This window comes from Ceratotherium simum, chromosome 16 (genome assembly GCF_057802395.1).
Source record: "Ceratotherium simum simum isolate JZ-2026a chromosome 16, ASM5780239v1, whole genome shotgun sequence".
NCBI lineage: Eukaryota > Metazoa > Chordata > Mammalia > Perissodactyla > Rhinocerotidae > Ceratotherium > Ceratotherium simum.
Window position 1 is genome coordinate 20,467,422 of NC_141915.1, and position 20,168 is coordinate 20,487,589.

General features: G+C 36.1%; 3 protein-coding genes across 9 annotated transcripts in view; 1 reads left to right on the forward strand and 2 right to left on the reverse strand.

Annotated features, from left to right (window-relative positions):
* Positions 1 to 20,168, forward strand: part of NF1 (neurofibromin 1) — a 253,648-nt gene that overhangs the window by 183,207 nt on the left and 50,273 nt on the right. The window lies entirely within an intron of this gene.
* On the reverse strand, positions 344 to 19,058 carry OMG (oligodendrocyte myelin glycoprotein). 2 transcript variants are annotated; one of them, XM_014796368.2, is made up of 2 exons: positions 18,971 to 19,058; positions 344 to 1,672 (listed from the first exon to the last, which is right to left on the reverse strand). In XM_014796368.2, exon 2 carries the CDS (start codon positions 1,664 to 1,666, stop codon positions 344 to 346), a length of 1,323 nt encoding a protein of 440 aa, XP_014651854.1. In that variant the 5' UTR covers positions 1,667 to 1,672; positions 18,971 to 19,058. The 2 variants fall into 2 exon arrangements, with proteins under 2 accessions (XP_014651854.1, XP_004441969.1); XM_004441912.3 differs by lacking the exon at positions 18,971 to 19,058 and adding an exon at positions 2,506 to 2,584.
* EVI2B (ecotropic viral integration site 2B) lies at positions 10,380 to 19,059 on the reverse strand. The gene is made up of 2 exons (XM_004441911.3): positions 18,971 to 19,059; positions 10,380 to 11,765 (listed from the first exon to the last, which is right to left on the reverse strand). Exon 2 carries the CDS (start codon positions 11,748 to 11,750, stop codon positions 10,380 to 10,382), a length of 1,371 nt encoding a protein of 456 aa, XP_004441968.2. The 5' UTR covers positions 11,751 to 11,765; positions 18,971 to 19,059.

The following is a 20,168-nucleotide window of genomic DNA, read 5'->3' on the forward strand; positions in this document are numbered from 1 at the left end:
CCCAGATGTTTGACAGTGTAAACATACATAAAATACATATTAAAGTTTAAATGCTTTATATTTTGTGCAATAAATTGAAGCCTTAAAAAGAAAACATTTCATTTAAAAAAAAAGAAACTCATTAGTTTTACTTAATTAAGACAGTAAAATAGCAGCAAGTACCAAGACATTGTGCACTTCTTTTATTTAAGACAAGTTACTTCATTTACATCAGAGTCAGAAATGTTAAGACTGGCTCTCTTGAGTACTTAATATAGCTTGAATCACTGGTTAGATAGGGGCATATTTTCTCAACTATACATCAAGAAGGAGTTCTTTCATTAGTTTCAGAAAGTGCAGACCCTCAGACAGCCAGCATAACCACAGCATTGAGCATTAAGAGAAACGAAGCATTTACTTTCCAAGCGCTTGCCACAGAAGGTAAGCGAGTCTTTACATTTGTGGTTGTCTCTTCCCTCGGTAAGTTAAGGGTTGTGCTTTGTTGAGGCATTTCAGAGAAATTATTTGGCATGCCACTAGTAATACTTAGGGTCATGGGTGTTGGGGATGATTTCGTTGAGCTAGTGAGGCTTGTGTTTGTAACAGTTCCATCTTGGAGATGAATAGTTAGAGTTGCTGCTGCTGCTTCATGTGAATTGATCGTTTCTGTGGATGTATCTTCTGGATAGGGCACAAAAGCCTTGTCAGTGCTGGCAAAGGTGGTGTCTTTGCTTAGAGTGGCACCAAATGTTGTTTCCTTTGTTCGATATTGTTTGGGTATTTTGGTCACTTTCGATTGAGTTACCATACTCAGAGAGTTAATGGTGTCCACTGTCTGCATCCCACTTACAGTGAACAAGCTTGAGGTAAATCCAGAAGGTGTGGGGTATATGTTATGTTCCTTCAAAGATGATATTTGGCTAGAACAGGGAGTCCCTATCACATGGGCTTTTGTTTCCATTATCCACTTCAATAAGTAAGTAAGGTTTTGTTTGTGGTCACATGACCACCTGTTATTGTAAAGGGTTATCTCTTGCAACTGAAAGAGTTGGTCAAAAGCTTGATCTGGAATAAATGTGAACTTATTGTTATGCAGGTAAAGATGTGTGAGATTTGTCAGGTTTATTAATGTTCCTGGAAGGATTTGTGTCAAGGAATTGTTAGACAGGTCCACGATATGTAGTTTGGAGGGCATGTTGGTTGGAACTGTCCAAAGTTTGTTACCACTGAGATTGAGAACCTCAAGACTTCTTAGTGTATTTTTAATGAGGACAACCTTTTCCACCATATTCTTAGAAACATCCAGATATTTAAGGTTCCACTGATAAGCAGTATCAGATTTGTCAAGCAGTTTAATGTTGTTGTTAGCAGCAGACATGTTCCAGAGGGACCGAGGTAACTGAGCAGGCACGCTTTCAAGCCTGTTGTTTGAAATGTCCAGGGTCCTCAGATTGGTGTATTGGGTTAACTGGTTATGCAGATCAGTAAAGTGGTTATAAGACAAATTTAAATGGATAATATTCTCTTGCAGTCCAGATGGTAATGTAGTCAAGTTTCTGCCCGAACAGTCCACATGCCTGTGCCTCTCTGTGCATATACATTGGAGAGGACAAATGCATAAGATACCAGGTGTGAGAAACAGAAGGATGAACAGGCTGGGAGACATTTTCAATATCTGATATTCCATCAAAGCCTGGAAACAAACAGATACACCCTTCTTTTAATGTGCAAATACAATTAGGCATCTGCATGGGTCAGTTAGCATTAGGCAAAATTTTCAATAAACCTCGTTGTTGTTGAGTCCTTTTATAATTGTTCCAGTGATTAAACTAACAAAGCTCCCCTTCATTTATAGTCCAAATGCTTAATCTTTCAACTGGGGCTATGTGGTCGAGAGAGACTCTCTCCTTCTACTCTCTCCTACATTTTCTCCTTTATTTTCTCTCCTGTTTTACCTTAGTCTTTCTTATCCAAGAGCCTTAATGTTATAAAATGGCATTCTCTGCAAATAAAGAGTCAGAATCTTAAGCTATTACTATTTTTGAGATTATCTTTTCTTACTCAGATGGGAAAAAATGGCTGTCGTGTCTCTGTTTTTTTTTTTTTTTTTTTTTTTAATCTCTGCAGTAATGTAATAGTCAATGTGTGTGTGTAGGGTGAGCTTTTATTTAGATATTAAAACAATACTTTGAAATTCATCTTTGTCTTTTTAGGATAATTATATCCTTGCAAAACATTTTAAGGCACTTGAAAAATCCAGACCAACACCATACCTAAACCTCACATTTTATAAAGTGATTTTTTTTCTTTATATTTCAGTGCCGATTCTAAAGGAAAACAATGTGTGTATATACAAAGTGAATGAATATTAAAAAGAAATCCCTCAACTGACACTGCAGCAAATTTCTGGTGCATGCACTTGCTATTGAATATATATATTCAATCCTAACGTTGACTTTTTCTTAAAAAAAGGAATAAGAAAAAAATTCCAAAGTCAATCTTTTACTGATTTAAATAACAGCTTACCATAGTGTTGTCTTCAACATCAGCATCTCATTCTCTCCGGGAAACTTAAGCTTAAAGGTCGTCTTGTTCTGGAGAGTGGGAACCGCTTCTGGCTGTGAGCTGTGCTTGCCTGCTCAGCTGCATTGTGTTGCTGTGAGCTGAGGCTCTGCAACCACCTGATCAGTACCACATAGGAGGACTGCAGAGCTGTCATTGGTGCTGACTCAAATTTATTGCAAGAGGTGCACACGCAACAAAATGGTCCACAATTTTTTTTTTTTAATTTATAGCACTGAGTGTACCTGTATATCTCAGATTTGCTATAGGATGGAGTACCTTGTGCACATTAGACCTGGCCCTTACTCGTTTCTGTGTATTTGTCTGAGCTTGGGTTCCACCTTTCAACATTTGCCTCATGGAGAATTTGTGATTCTTTTTAATGCCTCTACTCTTCATTCTTTTTACATGCTAGAAAGTGTTGAAAATGAATTTAACCTTCCTTGTAGGTGGTTTTCTAAGATATTAGTTTAACTATTTTTAACTCCTCCCTTTTTATTTTCTTTTCTAAAATGGTACAATGTTTGTGTCACTTTTTAAAACAACATAATACAGCCCATTTGATTTTTATGTTCTCCCCCAGCATGGTGATTATTATGTATAATCAGCTTTTCAAATTTATCAACCACTTAAATATTCATCTTCCTTTTTGGGTAGTACAAAGTACTTAAATATGATTATTTTATCTTTATCTTTCTGATGTAAAAGATCATTTGACCTAGGCTACACACAAGCGAAGTTACATTTTTAAATGAACATCTTATGCTTTTCATTATCAGTTCATGTGGTAAAATAAACATGTTTTAATTTGTGTCTTTTGGGTTAAGGATTTGTTTCTTCATGAAACGTACTTTGTTTGGTGAGTGGGTATGTGTCTTGTTTTCTCCAGAGACTAATCTTTGGTACTATATGAATGACCATTTATTTGAGTTTATGTTTTAAAAATAATAGCATCAATTTTAGATAATTTCTTTAGAATGTTTCACATTTCATCTTACTGAGATAGCAATTTATAGTTTTAAAGTTGCACGAAATAATGTAGAATGGAAAACTTTGGCCATGAGTTTTATAAAATGAGATCAGATTGATGATAGCTTCTGCTCCACTCTTTTTTTTTTTTTTTTTTAAAGATTTTATTTATTTATTTTTCCCCAAAGCCCCAGTAGATAGTTGTGTGTCATAGCTGCACATCCTTCTAGTTGCTGTATGTGGGACGCGGCCTCAGCATGGCCGGAGAAGCAGCGCGTCGGTATGAGCCCGGGATCCGAACCCGGGTCGCCAGCAGTGGAGCGCGCTCACTTAACCACTAAGCCACGGGGCCGGCCCTGCTCCACTCTTTAGTGGACTGATTATAAAAATAATCTGTTAAAACTCAAATGTAATTTCCAGAATAGCTAGTTTACCTTAGGAAAAAAAGCAAATAAAGTCATAACATTTTCATTACCAAATTGTTACCATTTAAAACCCAGCAATTGGGCCGGCCCTGTGGCTTGGTGGTTAAGTGCGCGCGCTGCGATGCTGGCGGCCCGGGTTCGGATCCCGGGTGCGCATCGAGGCACCACTTCTCCGTTCATCCTGAGGCCGAGTCCCACATGCAGCAACTAGAAGGATGTGCAGCTACGACACACAACTATCCACTGGGCTTTGGGGGGAAAAAATAAAATAAATAAAATCTTTAAAAAATAAAAAAATAAAAAAAAAAAAATAAAACCCAGCAATTATTAGCACATTACATATAAGGAAAATCTCTTTAGGCCTAGTTACTAAATTCTTTGTTTTTCTCTAAATTACATTTGCCATTATTTTACCCCAAATAGAATTTATTGTATTAAAATTTAAAGTTATTTTCTTAGAAAAGAAACTATACTCTAGGAGTCAACTTCTGTATAAAATTAATGTTCCTTGAAAAGTATCTACATTTAAAAGTCTGCAGTGTTAGAAATTTATTATTGATTAGATATTTTATTCCCACTTTACTTTGAGGGTTCAGCCTTGGACTCTTACTAAGGTTCTTTCTATGGATTTCAGAGACCAGTCATCAGTCTTAGTGCTTAAAAGTAATGTGTTAAAAATACTACATTCAGTAATATTGTTGTAGAAATAGGGAATCATTGTTTTGACTTTTTGATTTCTTCTATTTCAGCTCATGTATACACTTACACTTCAAGGGATGTGACTGAGGTTCAATTTACCAAATACTTAAATCTCTCCTTTTAATTTTAGGAAGTCCCATTACATCAATGTGGAAGTAGAGTTTTTCAGTTCCATTATACTTACCAGTACTTTTGTTTGAAAGAAAGAACATGTATTTCATTAACTAATGGATTCAATTGAATTTGGATTTGGGCTGTATCAAGATTAGATTCTGCTGCATGTAAAAGAAAGTTCCAACATAATAGTAGTGGCAGTGTTTCTCATTTCAAGTTTGGGGATACACCAAATTGCTTCCCATTATTCAAAGATTATTGTAAAATTCTCAGAAAGAAAAAGGGGGAACGTTTTAATATATTTGAATTGCAGCAGTCTGTCCTTATCTTATGCTTTTAGAAATTCTCATGAAATAACATAATAGTATATTACTGTTACTCCAAAAAAATAGTAATTTTTATTGACTTAAGTGTTTGTTACAATTTATTTTAGATATTATTCAGACACATTACATTTTAGGTAAGTCTGTCAAGTCAGGAATTACAGCTATTTAGGCAACTATTATATTTTAGACCAAGCAGTAAAGTCATTTATATATTCTTTTGTGAAACACACTGTCGTAGAATATATTAGCCCAACATTGTGAAAGGTATAACAGATTACCTGCCAGGGAACAACTATCCCATGTTAATCAACAGTTTGGAAACCCAACCAGTTTATCTTTATTTCTTAAGTCCATAACATTTGTTGTTCTTATTTGAGAGTCAAGTGTTGTGTTCTCTATTTTTGGTAATACAGTTGGCTATTCAGACTGAATTTCCTGCTGAAAACAGCTAAGAGAACTGAATAAAGTATTTTAAAAGTGTGAAAGAACTGACAAGATAGAAATTACCAGGTCAAAATCCAAGTGGATCAGTCCCTTCTCCCACCTCTCCACCTCTTTTTTTCCCCATGCCTCTGGCTTGTTGCCAAAACTCAGTCATTTGTTCCCTGGAATGACCCTCATCTGGATTTATCTGTTTGCTTCCTTGTGAAGATTTAATTTGTTCCTCTATCCCCCATATTTCCTATAAATGGTTTCTAACAGCATTAACATAATTGCTTATTTGTATCATCCTACAATGGTTTCAAAATAATACCAGTATTGCTGCAGACAATTAAATTACAGACTACTGAATAAAGTTTAAGATTTCTCTGCAGCTCTGTTTCTTCTTAGAATATGTTTCACTAAGGACGTATAGTCAATTCTGTGTTCTAATGTAACTTGAAATAATTGTTTTCTGTATATTTTTGTATCACCAACTTTACATAAAGTGAGGTTCATTTGGTTCAGTTATCAGTTTTTAGGGACTGCTTAAGTCAAAACTATATAACAAGGTGTATTCAGAGAAATCTTGTTTCTCTATCCCCTCTGCCCTATTTCCTTTCTCCTATTGGTGACTATTTTTATTAGCTTTTAGTTGTATCTTAACGATATTTCTTTTTGCAAACATTATAATATATACATATTTTTTAATGTTCTTATCCCCCCCTTATATAAAAGGTTGCATATTAAATATACTGTTATGCATCTTGTTCTTTTTTCCTTAATAATATATCTTGAAGATCACTCCATATCAGTATATAGGGATTTTTCTCATTCATTTCATGATGCATTTGTACTCCATTGGGGAGTGTACCGTAGTTTATTCAACTGGTCCCCTGTTGATGGACATCTGGGTCATTTCCAGACTTTTGCTATTACAAATAATGCCCCAGTAAATACCCTTGTGCCTAAGGAATTTCATATTTTGTCCAATGAAACTTTGAAAAACATTCTTAGAAGTAGGATTTCTGGGTAAAAGGATAAATGCATTTGGAATTTTTCTAGATATTACCAAATTCCTCTCTATAGACTGTACCATTTTGCAGTCCCACCAGCAATGTATCGATGTCTAGTTCTATAGAGCCTCACCATAGACTTTGTTGTTGAACTTTTGGATTTATGTCAATCTGATAGGTAATAGTATCTCAGTGTAATTTTAAATGCATCTGTCTTATTATGAGGAAGGTTGTATATCTTTGTATATGTTTTTAAAAACATTTAAAATTTTTTCCTCTGTGACTGTCTTTGATATGTTTTGCACATTTTTTCTATTGTGTGTGAGTACCCCCCCCCCAGTATTTAGGAGTTTTTTTTTTACATCTAAGAGATATTAGCCATTTGTCTTTGTTTTTTTTTTTTTTTGTGAGGAAGATCAGCCCTGAGCTAACATCCATGCTAATCATCCTCTTTTTGCTGAGGAAGACCAGCTCTGAGCTAACATCTATTGCCAATCATCCTCCTTTTTTTCCCCAAAGCTCCAGTGGATAGTTGTATGTCATAGTTGCACATCCTTCTAGTTGCTGTATGTGGGATGCGGCCTCAGCATGGCGGGAGAAGCGGTGCATCAGTGTGCACCCGGGATCCGAACCCGGGCCGCCAGCAGCGGAGCGCGCGCACTTAACCGCTAAGCCACGGGGCTGGCCCATAGCCATTTGTCTTAATTTAAGTTACAAATTTTTTTTTCTAGTTTGCCATTTGTCTTTTGACCTTATTATGGTAGGTTTTTTTTTTTTACGTTTAAAAGTTTTACATAATTGGATTTTCCTTTTTTATTGCTCCTGGATTTTGAGTCTGAGCCAGGAAGAGTTTTCCTACTTCCAGATTGTAAAGGAATTCACTCATATTTTCTTCTGTTACTTGTATAATTTTGTATAATTTCATGTTTTATATTTAGATCTCTGGTCTACTATAGTGTGACCTAGGGATCCAATTTTAACTTTTTCCAAATATCTATCCAGTTGTCCCAATACTTTTTCCCACTGATTTGAGATTTGAGTCTATTTCTGGACTTTACATTCTGTTCGATTGATCTGTTTGTCTAATCATGTACCAGCGTCATAATGTTTTAGTGGTAAGTGCCCAAATATTTTGCTACTTTACTTTCTGATCAGAACTAGGCAATAAGAACAATTATAGGTCACCTTCATCTAATTCATTGTGTCTGCCACCACCAAAACCAAATGGAATATGTGTGTGATATATGTATGTTGCAGGGCGTGAAGTAGGTGCTCGTTCGTCCTATGTTAGTGAAAAGAGTACTGAACCAGGAGTCAGGAAACCAACTCGGCTTTTAGTACCACTTCTAAACAAGTCATTTACTCTCTCTGGGCCTGTTTTCTCACCGGTTAACAAATAAAAGAAGTTGAACTAGATGGTCTTCAGAGTTGTTTCTGAATCTGGTTAATGCAGATCGATGAGAGCACCATAGGCCTGTGGTATGGAGGTCAGTCTACTTTTTAGTCCCCTGTGCCTCATCCTTTTACCATATTCATGAAATAAACTTTCTTTTCTATAGGTTTTTCTTTGTTCCAGCATTTTCTTCTCTCCCGTATTTATTAGCTTGCGTTTCTTTCTACTGATTAAGCAAGGATTGCCCCTGTTTGGCTGCTCAGCTTCCACTGACCTCAGTGGGTAAAAATTGCATTCAGTAAATGGGAATTATTTTCCCCCCAGCAGAGAATTTCTTAAAAAACAAAAACCAAGAACCAGCTGCTGATAGCAGTCTGTTCTTCTGTTGTACAAAGAACAGAAGGAGAAAAGCTGCCTGTAGTGTGTGAAGAAATCCGACAAGACTATGTCTAGGTCATCAGTTCCTGATTTATCTATGAGAGTTGGTATTTCCTTCTATTTCCCAATGCCCATCCTTCAAGAGGTCAGGAAAGAAGGTGATTAAAAAAAAAAGAGCAGGGGCCGGCCCAGTGGCGTAGCAGTTAAGTTCACACACTCCGCTTCAGTGGCCCAGGGTTCACAGGTTTGCATCCCGGGCATGGACCGACGCACCAATTGTCAAGCCATGCTGTGGCAGCGTCCCATATAAGGTAGAGGAAGATGGGCACAGATGTTAGCCCAGGGCCAATCTTCCTCAGCAAAAAGGAGGATTGGCATCGAATGTTAGCTTGGTGCTAATCTTCCTCACAAAAAAAAAAAAAAATAGAGCAGAAGGTGTGGAAAGAGCCCATTAGGTAACAATCGTATATATAAAATGAGAAAGGTTATGATGATTTAAGGCATGTCAAAGTCTTGACCAAATATAAAAACATTATATCTTGTTTACCCTAATTAGAATACTTAAAATTCAAAAGAATAATAGGAAATTCTTAAACTCTTGATTACTGCTAGGTAAATTAACCTTAAAAGTGCTAAATTTGCAAAACACGTGAAAGAAATGTCTTAAGGTGGAAGACAGAAGAGAACCAATGTAATATGACAATAAACATCGTGCTTATTCAGGAAAAATAAGAAGCTCAAGGATCTGTTTCTGCAGATAAAAAGTTTTAATGATCAGTAAGGGATGGCTTAAAAGATTTAAAGAGAAACATTGTATATAAAGTTTCAATGTCCAAAGCCTGCTAGTTTTTATTAAAGATAGAGCTTTGTTAGGTTTCTTGAACACCAGGCCTACAAATAAGTATTATATTTTGTCCTGAAAAATCCCAGAACTCTGAGTAGTTTTCCAAGGCTAAGCTACTGATAAGGCCGCCACCTTTCATTTTAAGTGACTGTCTCCCCAGGAGTTAGGGTAGGGGTAAGGTTGAAGAATATGTACTTGTTGGGCAAAGGAGCACTTCTGCAGGCACAGGCTGGCATCTCCATGAGCGTCGGCTGATGAACATGCTCCACCTTGACTTGGACAAAGATTGGGCACAACCTACTCTAATAACTCAAATTTATCACTTGTCAGATAATGGATAAAAGATGAAATTCTACATAAGAAAGGTAGTTTAAGAGTTTAAATGTATAGTGTCAGAAAGTATGAGTTTAGTGAAAGTTGAGAACCATCTGTATTTTGATATAATCTGTTTTTCCTGGAAAACTCATCCGAATTTGGAATGAAGCCATTAGAGGTGGTTTTTTTTTTTTTCCTTTGTAAGATTTGGTTTTGTTTGAGTGCTTAAGGTGTATAAAGAGGACACTTTTTAAAGAGGCTAGTTTTAAAATTTGTGTTCACCAAACAAGATAGGAAAATGTCTACATTTTACAGTACATGCTCATATTTTTTCCAGAGTAAATGTCCCCAACCCAATCCCCCAATGTGATGTTGTTTTACTGTTCCCAGTGAGAGCTGAAAGGAAATTTCTTTATTCTTAAACATGCATTTTAATCTCTCATCCTCACAAACTTGCAATATTTATTTAATACTTCAGGTATTAGTTTAAAACTGGAGTTTTGTTTAAAACTCAGAGTATATATTTAATTTCTCATTCCCCCCACCTCAAACTTTGAAATGGAAAAATAAAATTTTATTTATTCAAGATAACTTTATATACAGCTTTATAGGAAAAAAAATCTATAGGGTAATATTAAGTATATGTAGGCTCCTTGTTTCAAAAATGGTTAAGTTATTGACATATATACCATCTACATATGTAAACTGTACTATACATTAAAGTTAGATACTATAGCCAGTAAATAGATCATGTTATATCATTAAAAAAAAATATGCTTCACCTATGCACATGGGCTTTGATCAGATTTCAGGTGGTCCCTGAATAAAAATCAAAATTGGCTACCAGTTGCTATTAATATATTTCATCATATGACGAAAAACAAAAGATGGAGTCCTTTAAGAAGGATGGAAAATGAGCTGAAAAGCAAGTTGTAATATTTATAACAGTTCTTCAGGTGGGGGTGGCAGGGATTCATTGAGATCTTGATCAGAGTCTGGAGGAATAGAGAACTCTTGACACTGGATCTCATTGTTGGAATCTTCCTGGTTTTTCATAAAATCTCCCAATGCCAGAGGCAAGTTAAGTGAGTCAGGGGGAGGTGGAAATGACTGTTGGAACTCAGAATTATGATCTTCGCAGACTTGACTGAGACAGTTTGGAGATGGTGGGAGATTGGTGGAATCATTTGGAAGAGGAGATACAGTTGTCATTGTGGGTTTGTCACATTGGTTACTTTCCTGTCCTTCCAAATCAAGAAAGGGAGGAGGTGGTGGAGGCAGATCTGCATCATCTGAAGAAGAAACAGCAGTGCCAATTGTTGATCCATCAGCACTCTCCTCTGATGTACCATTTACTTGATCTTTTATTTTCTCTGTTTTGAGGTGGTTAGAATCGTCAATGTTTTCACTTGATTCAAACAACTTAATTTCTAAGTCATCTACTAAAAGTGTGCTTTTGCTTGGTTTCCAGGCCGAAAGTGAAACAATTGATGTACGTTTTGTGGATACTTCATTTTCTCTAATGTTATCCATACATATGTCCGGGGTTTCACCATCAGCAAATGGAGACCTGCCTGCCCAATTTTGGTCTTTTATAACAGGTTTTCTCAAGAATGTCCATAGTACAATCATGATTATAGATACCAACATAGAAATCAGAATTACACCAATTAATATGGCAGCTGTTGAATTAGAATTGGTTTCCTGTGGGATTTTTTTCTTACTGGTAGTTTCTAGGATGAATCCTGGTGTAGGCCTAGGTGAACTTTTGGCATTTGTTCTTGGTTGTGTGGATAGATGATGAACAGTCAGTGATACTGGTTGTCTAGAAGCAGTCTGGACAGATGATGGTTGTTGAGTGGAAGTATAGATAGATGTTGGCGGTTGTCTGGTAGAAGTATTGGCAGATGGTGGTAGTTGTCTGTCAGATGTGAGCACAGGTAGTGCTGTTTGTTGAGAGGAGGTGTTGACCGTTGGTGTTGGTTGTCTGGTTATGTTGTAGGCAATTGGTTGGCCAGCAGAAGTGTGTGCTGCTGGTTTTCCAGAAGAGGCATAGGCAGCTGGTGTCGATTGTCCAGCAATGACTTTGGCAGTTGGTATTGTTTGTCCAGAAGAAACATTATTGAATTGTGTTGGTTGACCTAAAGGATTCCCTGTTGTGTTTTGAGAATTAGCCGAGATATATGGCGTTGATGATCCGAATAAAGTAGACTGTGGTTGCTTCTCTGTTATAATTGCTTCTGTCTCTGAGAAAAATGTATTGTTCAAGTGTCCACAAAACAAAATTAAGATGAAATATTTAAGATCCATTTCAGAATGTTTCTTCTTTACCAGTGGTTTTATAATGAAAGAAAGAAAGACATTTAGGTAACGTTTGGTGTCTGGCATAAAGTAGGTAGGTACTTGATAAGTACTTATTGTTCCTAATTTAGACTTGATACTCTATAGGCCAGTGTAAACAATTCTTGAATATCTTCTAACTTATCATACAACATTTGGACCTTATAGCCAGTGATCTCTCTCAATTCTTTCATAAGATCTGTACTTGGCCCTGCTGCCCCCTCTAGCTTCATTACATTATGGTCCTTCATTTCACAGTCATACTTCTCAAATACATAGGATCTGTATGCTGGTTCCATGTGCTCTCTACTTTTTTCTCCCTTTACTACTAGAAATATATTGATCCTGCTGCCTTGAAGGACACCAGTAACCATCTGTTACCTAATCTAATGGTCTTTTCTTTCCTCTCTCTATTTTTTTTCCTCTCTTGACCACATCGGACACTATTGACTATTTCCTTCACTACTATTCAAGTGGCAATTTGTAATAGTTTTCCTTTCATGTTAATCTCACTAGCTCTTGTTTTTCTCTTGCCTCCTAAATATAGGTACTTCATATTCAGTCCTCACTCTTATCTACTTTTCTTTGATCTCGAATCTGTAAGATTTCAGCTCTCACCTTTATGCCGTAACTCCCAAACCTGTACCTCCCGCCCAAATCTCCTTAATTCTAGTTCCATTTGTATGACTTCTTGGTGGACATTTCCATATATATATCCCACTATCAGCAGATTCAACATATTTAAAACAGAATTCATCTTCATCTCAAAAGTGACTCTTCTCCCAACTTCTTTACTTTTGTCAATGGTACTACCTTTGTATGTTTCTCCTACACAGAATCTATTGTGTTAGTAATCTTTGCATCAGCATCAGTGTCTAGCAGTGTGTCTTTATGTTAGCATCTTATATTTTTAAAGGGTTCAATTCAACTCAGAGTCCTAAGCTCAAAATCCTAAAGTGATCTTTGAATCTGGTTGAGTCAGTCCTATCCAGTTAGTCAAGTAGTCCTGCTGCTGCTTTCATTCATCTATTGTTGAACACCACCTTTGTGTCAGGCCCTAGTCTAGGTTTAGGAGATACCAAAAAACAAAAGTTTCTAGTGGTAGAAACAAACAAGTGATATATAATTATAATCATTTGATAAGCTTTCTCATAAGGTATGCAGGAGATGCACAGAGGAATTAACCTCGCTTGGGAGGGCTTCAGGGAAGGTGTCTCGGAGAAGTAAAACTTGAACTGAATTTTGAAAGGTCTGTAAGAATTAATTAAGCAGGGCCGGCCCCATGGCTTAGCGGTTAAGTGCACGCGCTCCGCTGCTGGTGGCCCGGGTTCGGATCCCGGGCGTGCACCGACGCACCACTTCTCCGGCCATGCTGAGGCCGCGCCCCACATACAGCAACTAGAAGGCTGTGCAACTACGACATACAACTATCTACTGGTGCTTTGGGGGAAAATAAATAAATAAATAAAAATTTATTTAAAAAAAAGAAGAATTAATTAAGCAAATAAAATATTCCAGTCAAGGGAACAACATATGGGCACAGGTAAAGAAGGCAGTTTGGCACGTAGGGCTTTTTGTAACATGTAGTAGATGCTAAAACTTAAAGAGTTAAGTTCTAGTTCTACTTCTACCACCTAACTACTTATCTAACGATGAGAACTAGTCACTTAATCTCTTCTGTTCTCAATTGCCTTAGAGATCTCTAAAGTAAGGAGTTATACCAAGACAATTTTCAGCTCTGAGTGTAATATACTTGTTTTGCACATCATTAAACACAATGATAACTATTTGGTTATTTCATAATATTACAGAAAGGGAAATCTCAGGGTGTTAGATCCTGGTGTATATGATTAGAAACTATAGTTTTTCAGTTACTCATAGGCTGATCTGAGAGAGATTTGATGTTCTGTGCAAGGTACAATAACAGGAGAAGAAAAACTCCCTCAGGTTTTGCAAATAAATAGACTTTTCAGCATATTTGAGTAGTTTTCATTACTTACTCCTCTACCACTTGGTACACAATGATAATAAATTACCCTATTTTAGTAGAAGAAAAGACGTGATTTTTTTCCTGTACAGTCTCTTCCTTTTTATTTTCTCTCTAATACTTTGGGCCTAAATTTTAAAATATTTCCTGCACACTGCGGAGAATTAATCTTCTTAAAAGCTTGTATGATCAGGTTACTACTCCCTTGCTTGAGGGTTCCCCATTGCTGTCAAGATAAAAATTCTAAACTGAGTTTTCTTCCTTCCGGCTTGAGTTTACCAGTCTATTCTCATATCTCATAACTGAAACTTCTCATTCAGCCAGATGCACCTCTTCACCATCTTATGTACTTTCTAAACTCACACTTTTTTTTTCCTAAACAGACACTTTTATTTATGCCTTTTTTCACCCTCTTAGTGTGTGTCCTTTTTTCTAAATCTAACCTCTTCCCCCTTCTAACTGCCTATCTGAACCTCTCCTCGTCTGTCAGACCTCAGTTTAAACTCTCCTTCTTAAACCAAGTTTTCTGTGACTGACCACAGCCCAAAGAGATCAGCCATTTCCTGAATCCCCGTAGTTCTTTTTGTCTTTATGATTCCTTAGATAATTCTGCATGTAAGTACCTCACTCATACTTCTATTCTCTTAAATAATTGTGTTTATTTATTTTTTGTGTGTGTGTGTGAGGAAGATTAGCCCTGAGCTAACATCTGATGCCAATCCTCCTCTTTTTGCCAAGGAAGATTGGCCCTGGGCTAACAGCTGTGCCCATCTTCCTCTACTTTATATGGAATGCCACCACAGCATGGCTTGACAGGCAGTGCGTCAGTGCGCTCCCGGGAGCCGAACCCGCGAACCCCGGGCCGCCGAAGCGGAGCACACGCACTTAACCACTACGTCACCAGGCCGGCCCTGTGTTTATTTTTTTTATTACTTAATATTTCACATTTTCTTTTTATTATCCTCACCCCCTAAACAAGATTGTAAAGAACCTTGAAGAAGGCAGAAAGAAACAAAGAAAAATACTTATCTAGAACATAGTATGTGCTGTACTGTCCTGGTGTTTTACATACTTTATTTCATTTAATCTTTAAATAACTCTATGAGGAAGATGGAAGAATCCTTGATTTACAGATAGAGACAAATTCAAGTGTGTTAAGCAATTTCCCATTATAGTTATATCACTATTAGTGACAGATTGGGAATTTGTACCTGGGAGCATCTGATTCCAAAGCATATGCTCTTTCTACTGTCCTAAACTGCCTGTTTTTTTTAATATTTTGATTACTTTACAGCAGAATGCCATATATGTTAGGAGCTCAGTAAACGTTTAACCTGTATTTGGCTTCTTGATTCCTTTCCATTTCACTTTTTTCACTATTTATTAATACTTCTACCAGAATGTAAGCAGAGAAAGTAAAATCTAAGTTATTAAATTATGCTTTTTATCAATTTTGCAAAGGCTTAATAGCGAAAAAATTGGACAGTTTTGGCATATATATAGGGATTTGAATCATCTCTAGATGGTTATCATCCATGCAGTTTCTACCTGCTTTCTTACCGATTACCCCCCACCCCCACAAAGACCTCATTAGAAAGTGTTATTCTTGAGTTTCACATTAGTTTTTTTTAAATGCCATCCAAAGCAACAAAGTATAGGCCATGAATTGTCTTCAGCCAAAAATATTTCCTCTTTTGTGACTTTGCTTAAAATTTTTTTTTTTTAAGATTTTATTTATTTATTTATTTTCCCCCTAAAGCCCCAGTAGATAGTTGTATGTCATAGCTGCACATCCTTCTAGTTGCTGTATGTGGGACGCGGCCTCAGCATGGCCGGAGAAGCGGTGCGTCGGTGCGCGCCCGGGATCCGAACCCGGGCCGCCAGCAGCGGAGCGCGCACACTTAACCGCTAAGCCACGGGGCCAGCCCCTGATTAAAATTTTTTAAAAGCCCACACAGTTCCTCTTTTCAGTTAGCTGAAAAAGGCTTTAGAGAAAGCAAGAACCCAAATAGGAACATAATTATAAACCCAGTTTAGTTTGTAAGATCAATTTTGATAGGTTCATAGCCTCTTTTGTCAATAGGAAAGTCATAGGACCTTCAGTGTATGAGATTTTTCACTTGTCATTTAAGGGTTACAGCCATATTAAAACCACATTCCATTTTTTACCTATCCTACCCCTTTCTCCCACTCTTCAGTTAGCGGTCTACCCTCCTAGGGTCTGCTACATCAGAATGCTAGAATCTGTGTTAGAATTCTGGTACAGCAATTCAGAATAGTCCAGAAAAGAAGGAGCAGGATGTAAAGAACAATAAATAGGAGGTGTAATAGTGAAGAAACTGACCTTTTTCTAGCTCAGAGACAGTGAGACCAGTGTTATAACCAGTGCAGGAAGTTATTTAACATACGTATTTAAAAAATATATAAGCCATTTTTGCCTGAAGTGCCTACATTGTTTCTGCAGGGAAAGAAGGTAGAAAGAAAGAACCATATAGGGTAAGGGGGTAAAAATGAAGAGAAAATGTCAGATAAGTTGAAATGAGAAAGGAATGCCAAGAAATACAAAAAAACACAAAAGAGAAAAATAAAGCAAAAATTATGGTAAGCAGCAAATACATTGAAAAGGGAAGGTCAGTTGACTAGAGAAAGTATTGAAAAGAAGAAAGTTAATAAAAAGCTGAGGAAAAGTAGTGGTTATGTAGTTAGCAAGAAGATAGGGTAGAAGATTAAAGTGGGCAAAATTAGAAGGTGGGGGAGAAGATTGGAGTAGATGAAAGAAGGAACCACGAAATGCTACTCTCTGTCACTGGCCTGTGTTTGTAGATGCAGGGAACCAGCAAAAGGGAGCTGTCTTCCCAAAATGGAGGACTTGGCTCACCCATCTTCTCAAACTCGCTTATCTTTCATTTCAGGCTCTCCTGTCTGCTCTAAGTATCCTTAAGATTCTCTCTTTTTTTCCCACCTGACAATACCCAGAAGCATACCTGCTAATTACTTTAAAGAACCTATGCACATTCTATATAGCATTTTTCTAGAAACCCCTTAGTCTGCTGCTCAGGCAAATCCCAAATTTGTCTACCTTCGTATGGCAGTATTTTGCTTATTATTTTAGGTTGGCTCTTTGAGGTTTAAATCTGTGATTTTGGTCCTTTGCCTTTCCTGAATATTTAAAAAATTTTTACAAGAAGAGAAATATCAGCTGTTTAAATATTTTAAAGGCAGTACAGTGAAGCAGGAGTCCCCATGCATTAAACATGTTCTCATAAATATAATGCATAGGTACATAAAGAGTCCAGCATTTAAAACTGATGCTAAGTTGGATGTAAGAATTGTGTTATTGTCTTTTAAAGGGAATCGAGGAGATTTGGAGAGCATATCCTAGACAAAAAGGCAATATCAAAATAGGTAGCAATATCAAAAATAATGTCTGATTTCAGTTACTTTGATATAAGTTACAATTCAGATATAATAGATTAAAATTTAGCAGTAGTATATCTCCAACTAGTGAAGTTACGAAACCATAAAAGAAAGAAAAAGCAATTCTATATCTTGAGGAAGAGCAGAAAGGGAAATTAACCTTGAACTATGACAGGAAATATTTGATGACCATCTCTTATCAATTTATCTGAGTACCCTCCAAATGCTAGGCACTATCCTATTTTAATGAGCAAGGTGGTATCTTCATCTTACACATAAGGAAACTGAGACACAGAGAAGTTGGGAGACTTGCCAGAGTGTCACAGCTGTAAATAGTGGCACTAATACAAAAATCATGTCAATCTTGAACCAGAACCCTTTCTTTCTATTATGCGTCGCTATATATGCCACACTGCCTTAATTGTGAAATGGGAATGCTTTCTAAAGGAAGAGATGTGAGCTATCTGGGAACAGATATGTTAGTAACTTTTTGAGGTAATCCTTCGTAAAAGGTAGGAAAAGAACTACCAGAAAATCATTTTAGTCCTGGGATTCTATGAAAACAGTTATGGGAGTTTTGAATGGTTAGCCTACAAGCTGTCATATGTGAGGTGATTTTTAAAGATTGGACATTGAAAGGCATCAGATTTATATTTAACAAATTCAAACTTATTCAGAATTTATAATTTCCTTCTAAGTAGAATTGTATAGGAATTAGTTGAAAAACACAGTACTAGTAAACTCTAAATTTGGGACTGACTCTTTAAAAATACATAGACAAGTCTTGTCTAAAAAAGAGATAAAAATCTTTATTTTCTAACTTCTGTAATAGTTACTTAGAAGAAATTTAAAGTGGACTTCTCTAAGGGAAAATCATTAAGTATTTATGAAATGTTGAAATAGGATATCACCCATCACGAATTTATTATTCTGCGATATTACAAGTCTGTGTAAACTCTTTGCAGTTTTTATTTTGGAGGATATTTACTTTGTAATTGCCCAATTTACTCACAGAGTAGGCATCTTTTTATGCATATTAGCAATTTTCTGTTTATTCTGTGAGTGTTTTTTCCTATATTTTATACTGTTTACTAAAGGCTCAATAATATGTGACATAAATATGTAGATGAGGTAAATATATGTATACACATTTTATCATAACAGTTTTGTCTTAGCTTTAAAAATGAGCGATAATATTGTCATGTATCATTATTACTTAAATATAAAATTCTATTTGTGTAAAAAATAAAGCATATATAATAATGATAATTGAATACCTCCTCTAATCTCCTTTGGTTTCTTTTAAATTAAGTGAAGGTGGCCATTCTTACTATGGAAACTAAAGGGGATTTAAAAATAAAAATAATTTAAATCTATGGATTATGTTTTGTACAGGAAAATTTTATAGAAAGCAAATCAGAATTTTTACCAGTCAGTATTTTGGGGTTGTAAATTCAGTCATATCCCATGGATTCTGGTTTTATTTCTAACTGTTAGCTTTATCTGCCTGGCTATAGTTTCTTTCATTTAATTACAGAATGAAGGTTAACAAACACTGAGATTGAATAAACTTAAAAGGGCTCATATTATACAAACCTAGGTGAAAATTTTTCTCCAAGGCAAGCTCAACACTGAATATTTTTTAATTCTATGCAACAAAACCTGTTATAGATATCTTTATACTATCAGAATTTAAGTTTAAAGCACTAATGACGTTTTAGTTTTAAAAATAAATTTTATATAAAGCAAAGATCAAACCAGATTGCCTGTGTGAAAATTTTCTTACCTCAGCTGTTAACTTCTTTTGCAGAATGCTAAATTCTTGTTCTAACTGGACATTTTAGTGATTTGGCTAAGAAGCAAGAGTGGTTTAGTTCAGATTAAAAGTAGTCCTTTAGCAAACTGAAATGGTTTCTGTAGAAAAAGAGGAAATTTGTCAGAAGTTGGTTCCGGAAGTGCAGTAAGCCACAAAATGACTAAGAAATGTACTACCCTAACAGAACTTATTTTGAAACACAATTTGGAGCTGTATGACTTGAATGCTTTTAATTAATGCTTGTAAGTAAACACTTGAGACTCTCTAGTAATGTGATTATATAATTCAAATACTTAGAATAGAGCCTTGGAGAGAAAATTATGTATTCTAAGGAAAAACTGCCAGTTGGGTTATTACCCATAGTGAGATTTCTTTTCATAAGAAATGAAGATGTGTTCTGTTTACTTGTATGACCTTAGGCAAGTGCTGTGCTTCTGAGTCACCATTTCCTCCTCTGCAGGAGTATTTTTCTTATTGAGTTGTTGTGAAGATTAAATAAGATAATATAACATGTATAAATGCCCCCCACACAGTAGGTAGCCAGTAAAAGTTAATGTTATTTCCTCATACATGATTTAGGCAAAGCCCAGGTAAAAGTATAATTAGATTTTTTTTGACCAAATACTTCACTAAATGATTTTTGAGTTCAAGTCCACAACTCTTTGATTACCTATAAAGTAGGTACTTCTCAGTGGAAAGTAAAATAAATTGGGAATCATTTTTAAATAAGTTAACTAATAAGCAAAATATATTAAAAAGAGTATGAGTTGGGCCAGCCCAGTGGCATAGTGGTTAAGTGCATGTGCTATGCTTTGGCGGCCCGGGGGTTTGCTGGTTCTGATCCTGGGCACTGATCTACGCACCGTTCGTCAAGCCATGCTGTGGTGGCATCCCACATACAAAATAGAGGAAGATTGGCAATGGATGTTAGCTCAGGGCCAATCTTCCTCACCAAAAAAAAAAAATCTCTATTAAAATAAGAGTATGAGTCAATCAGAATAAAAATTTCTTTGGGCAAGTCACCTCTTTCCTTATCTGAAAAATGGAGATCATAATTCCTAATTTATAAGTTTATTATGGGATTAAATAAATGTAAAGTGCCTAGCATAGTACCTGTTAGAGTAGATATAGTAAGTATTAAACCATACCCTGCTTCCCCCTGTTCACT

What these genes read in the sequence shown, in the direction of transcription:
- EVI2B (XM_004441911.3), bottom strand. Translation starts at nt 11,750, where the DNA reads ATGGATCTTAAATATTTCATCTTAATTTTGTTTTGTGGACACTTGAAC.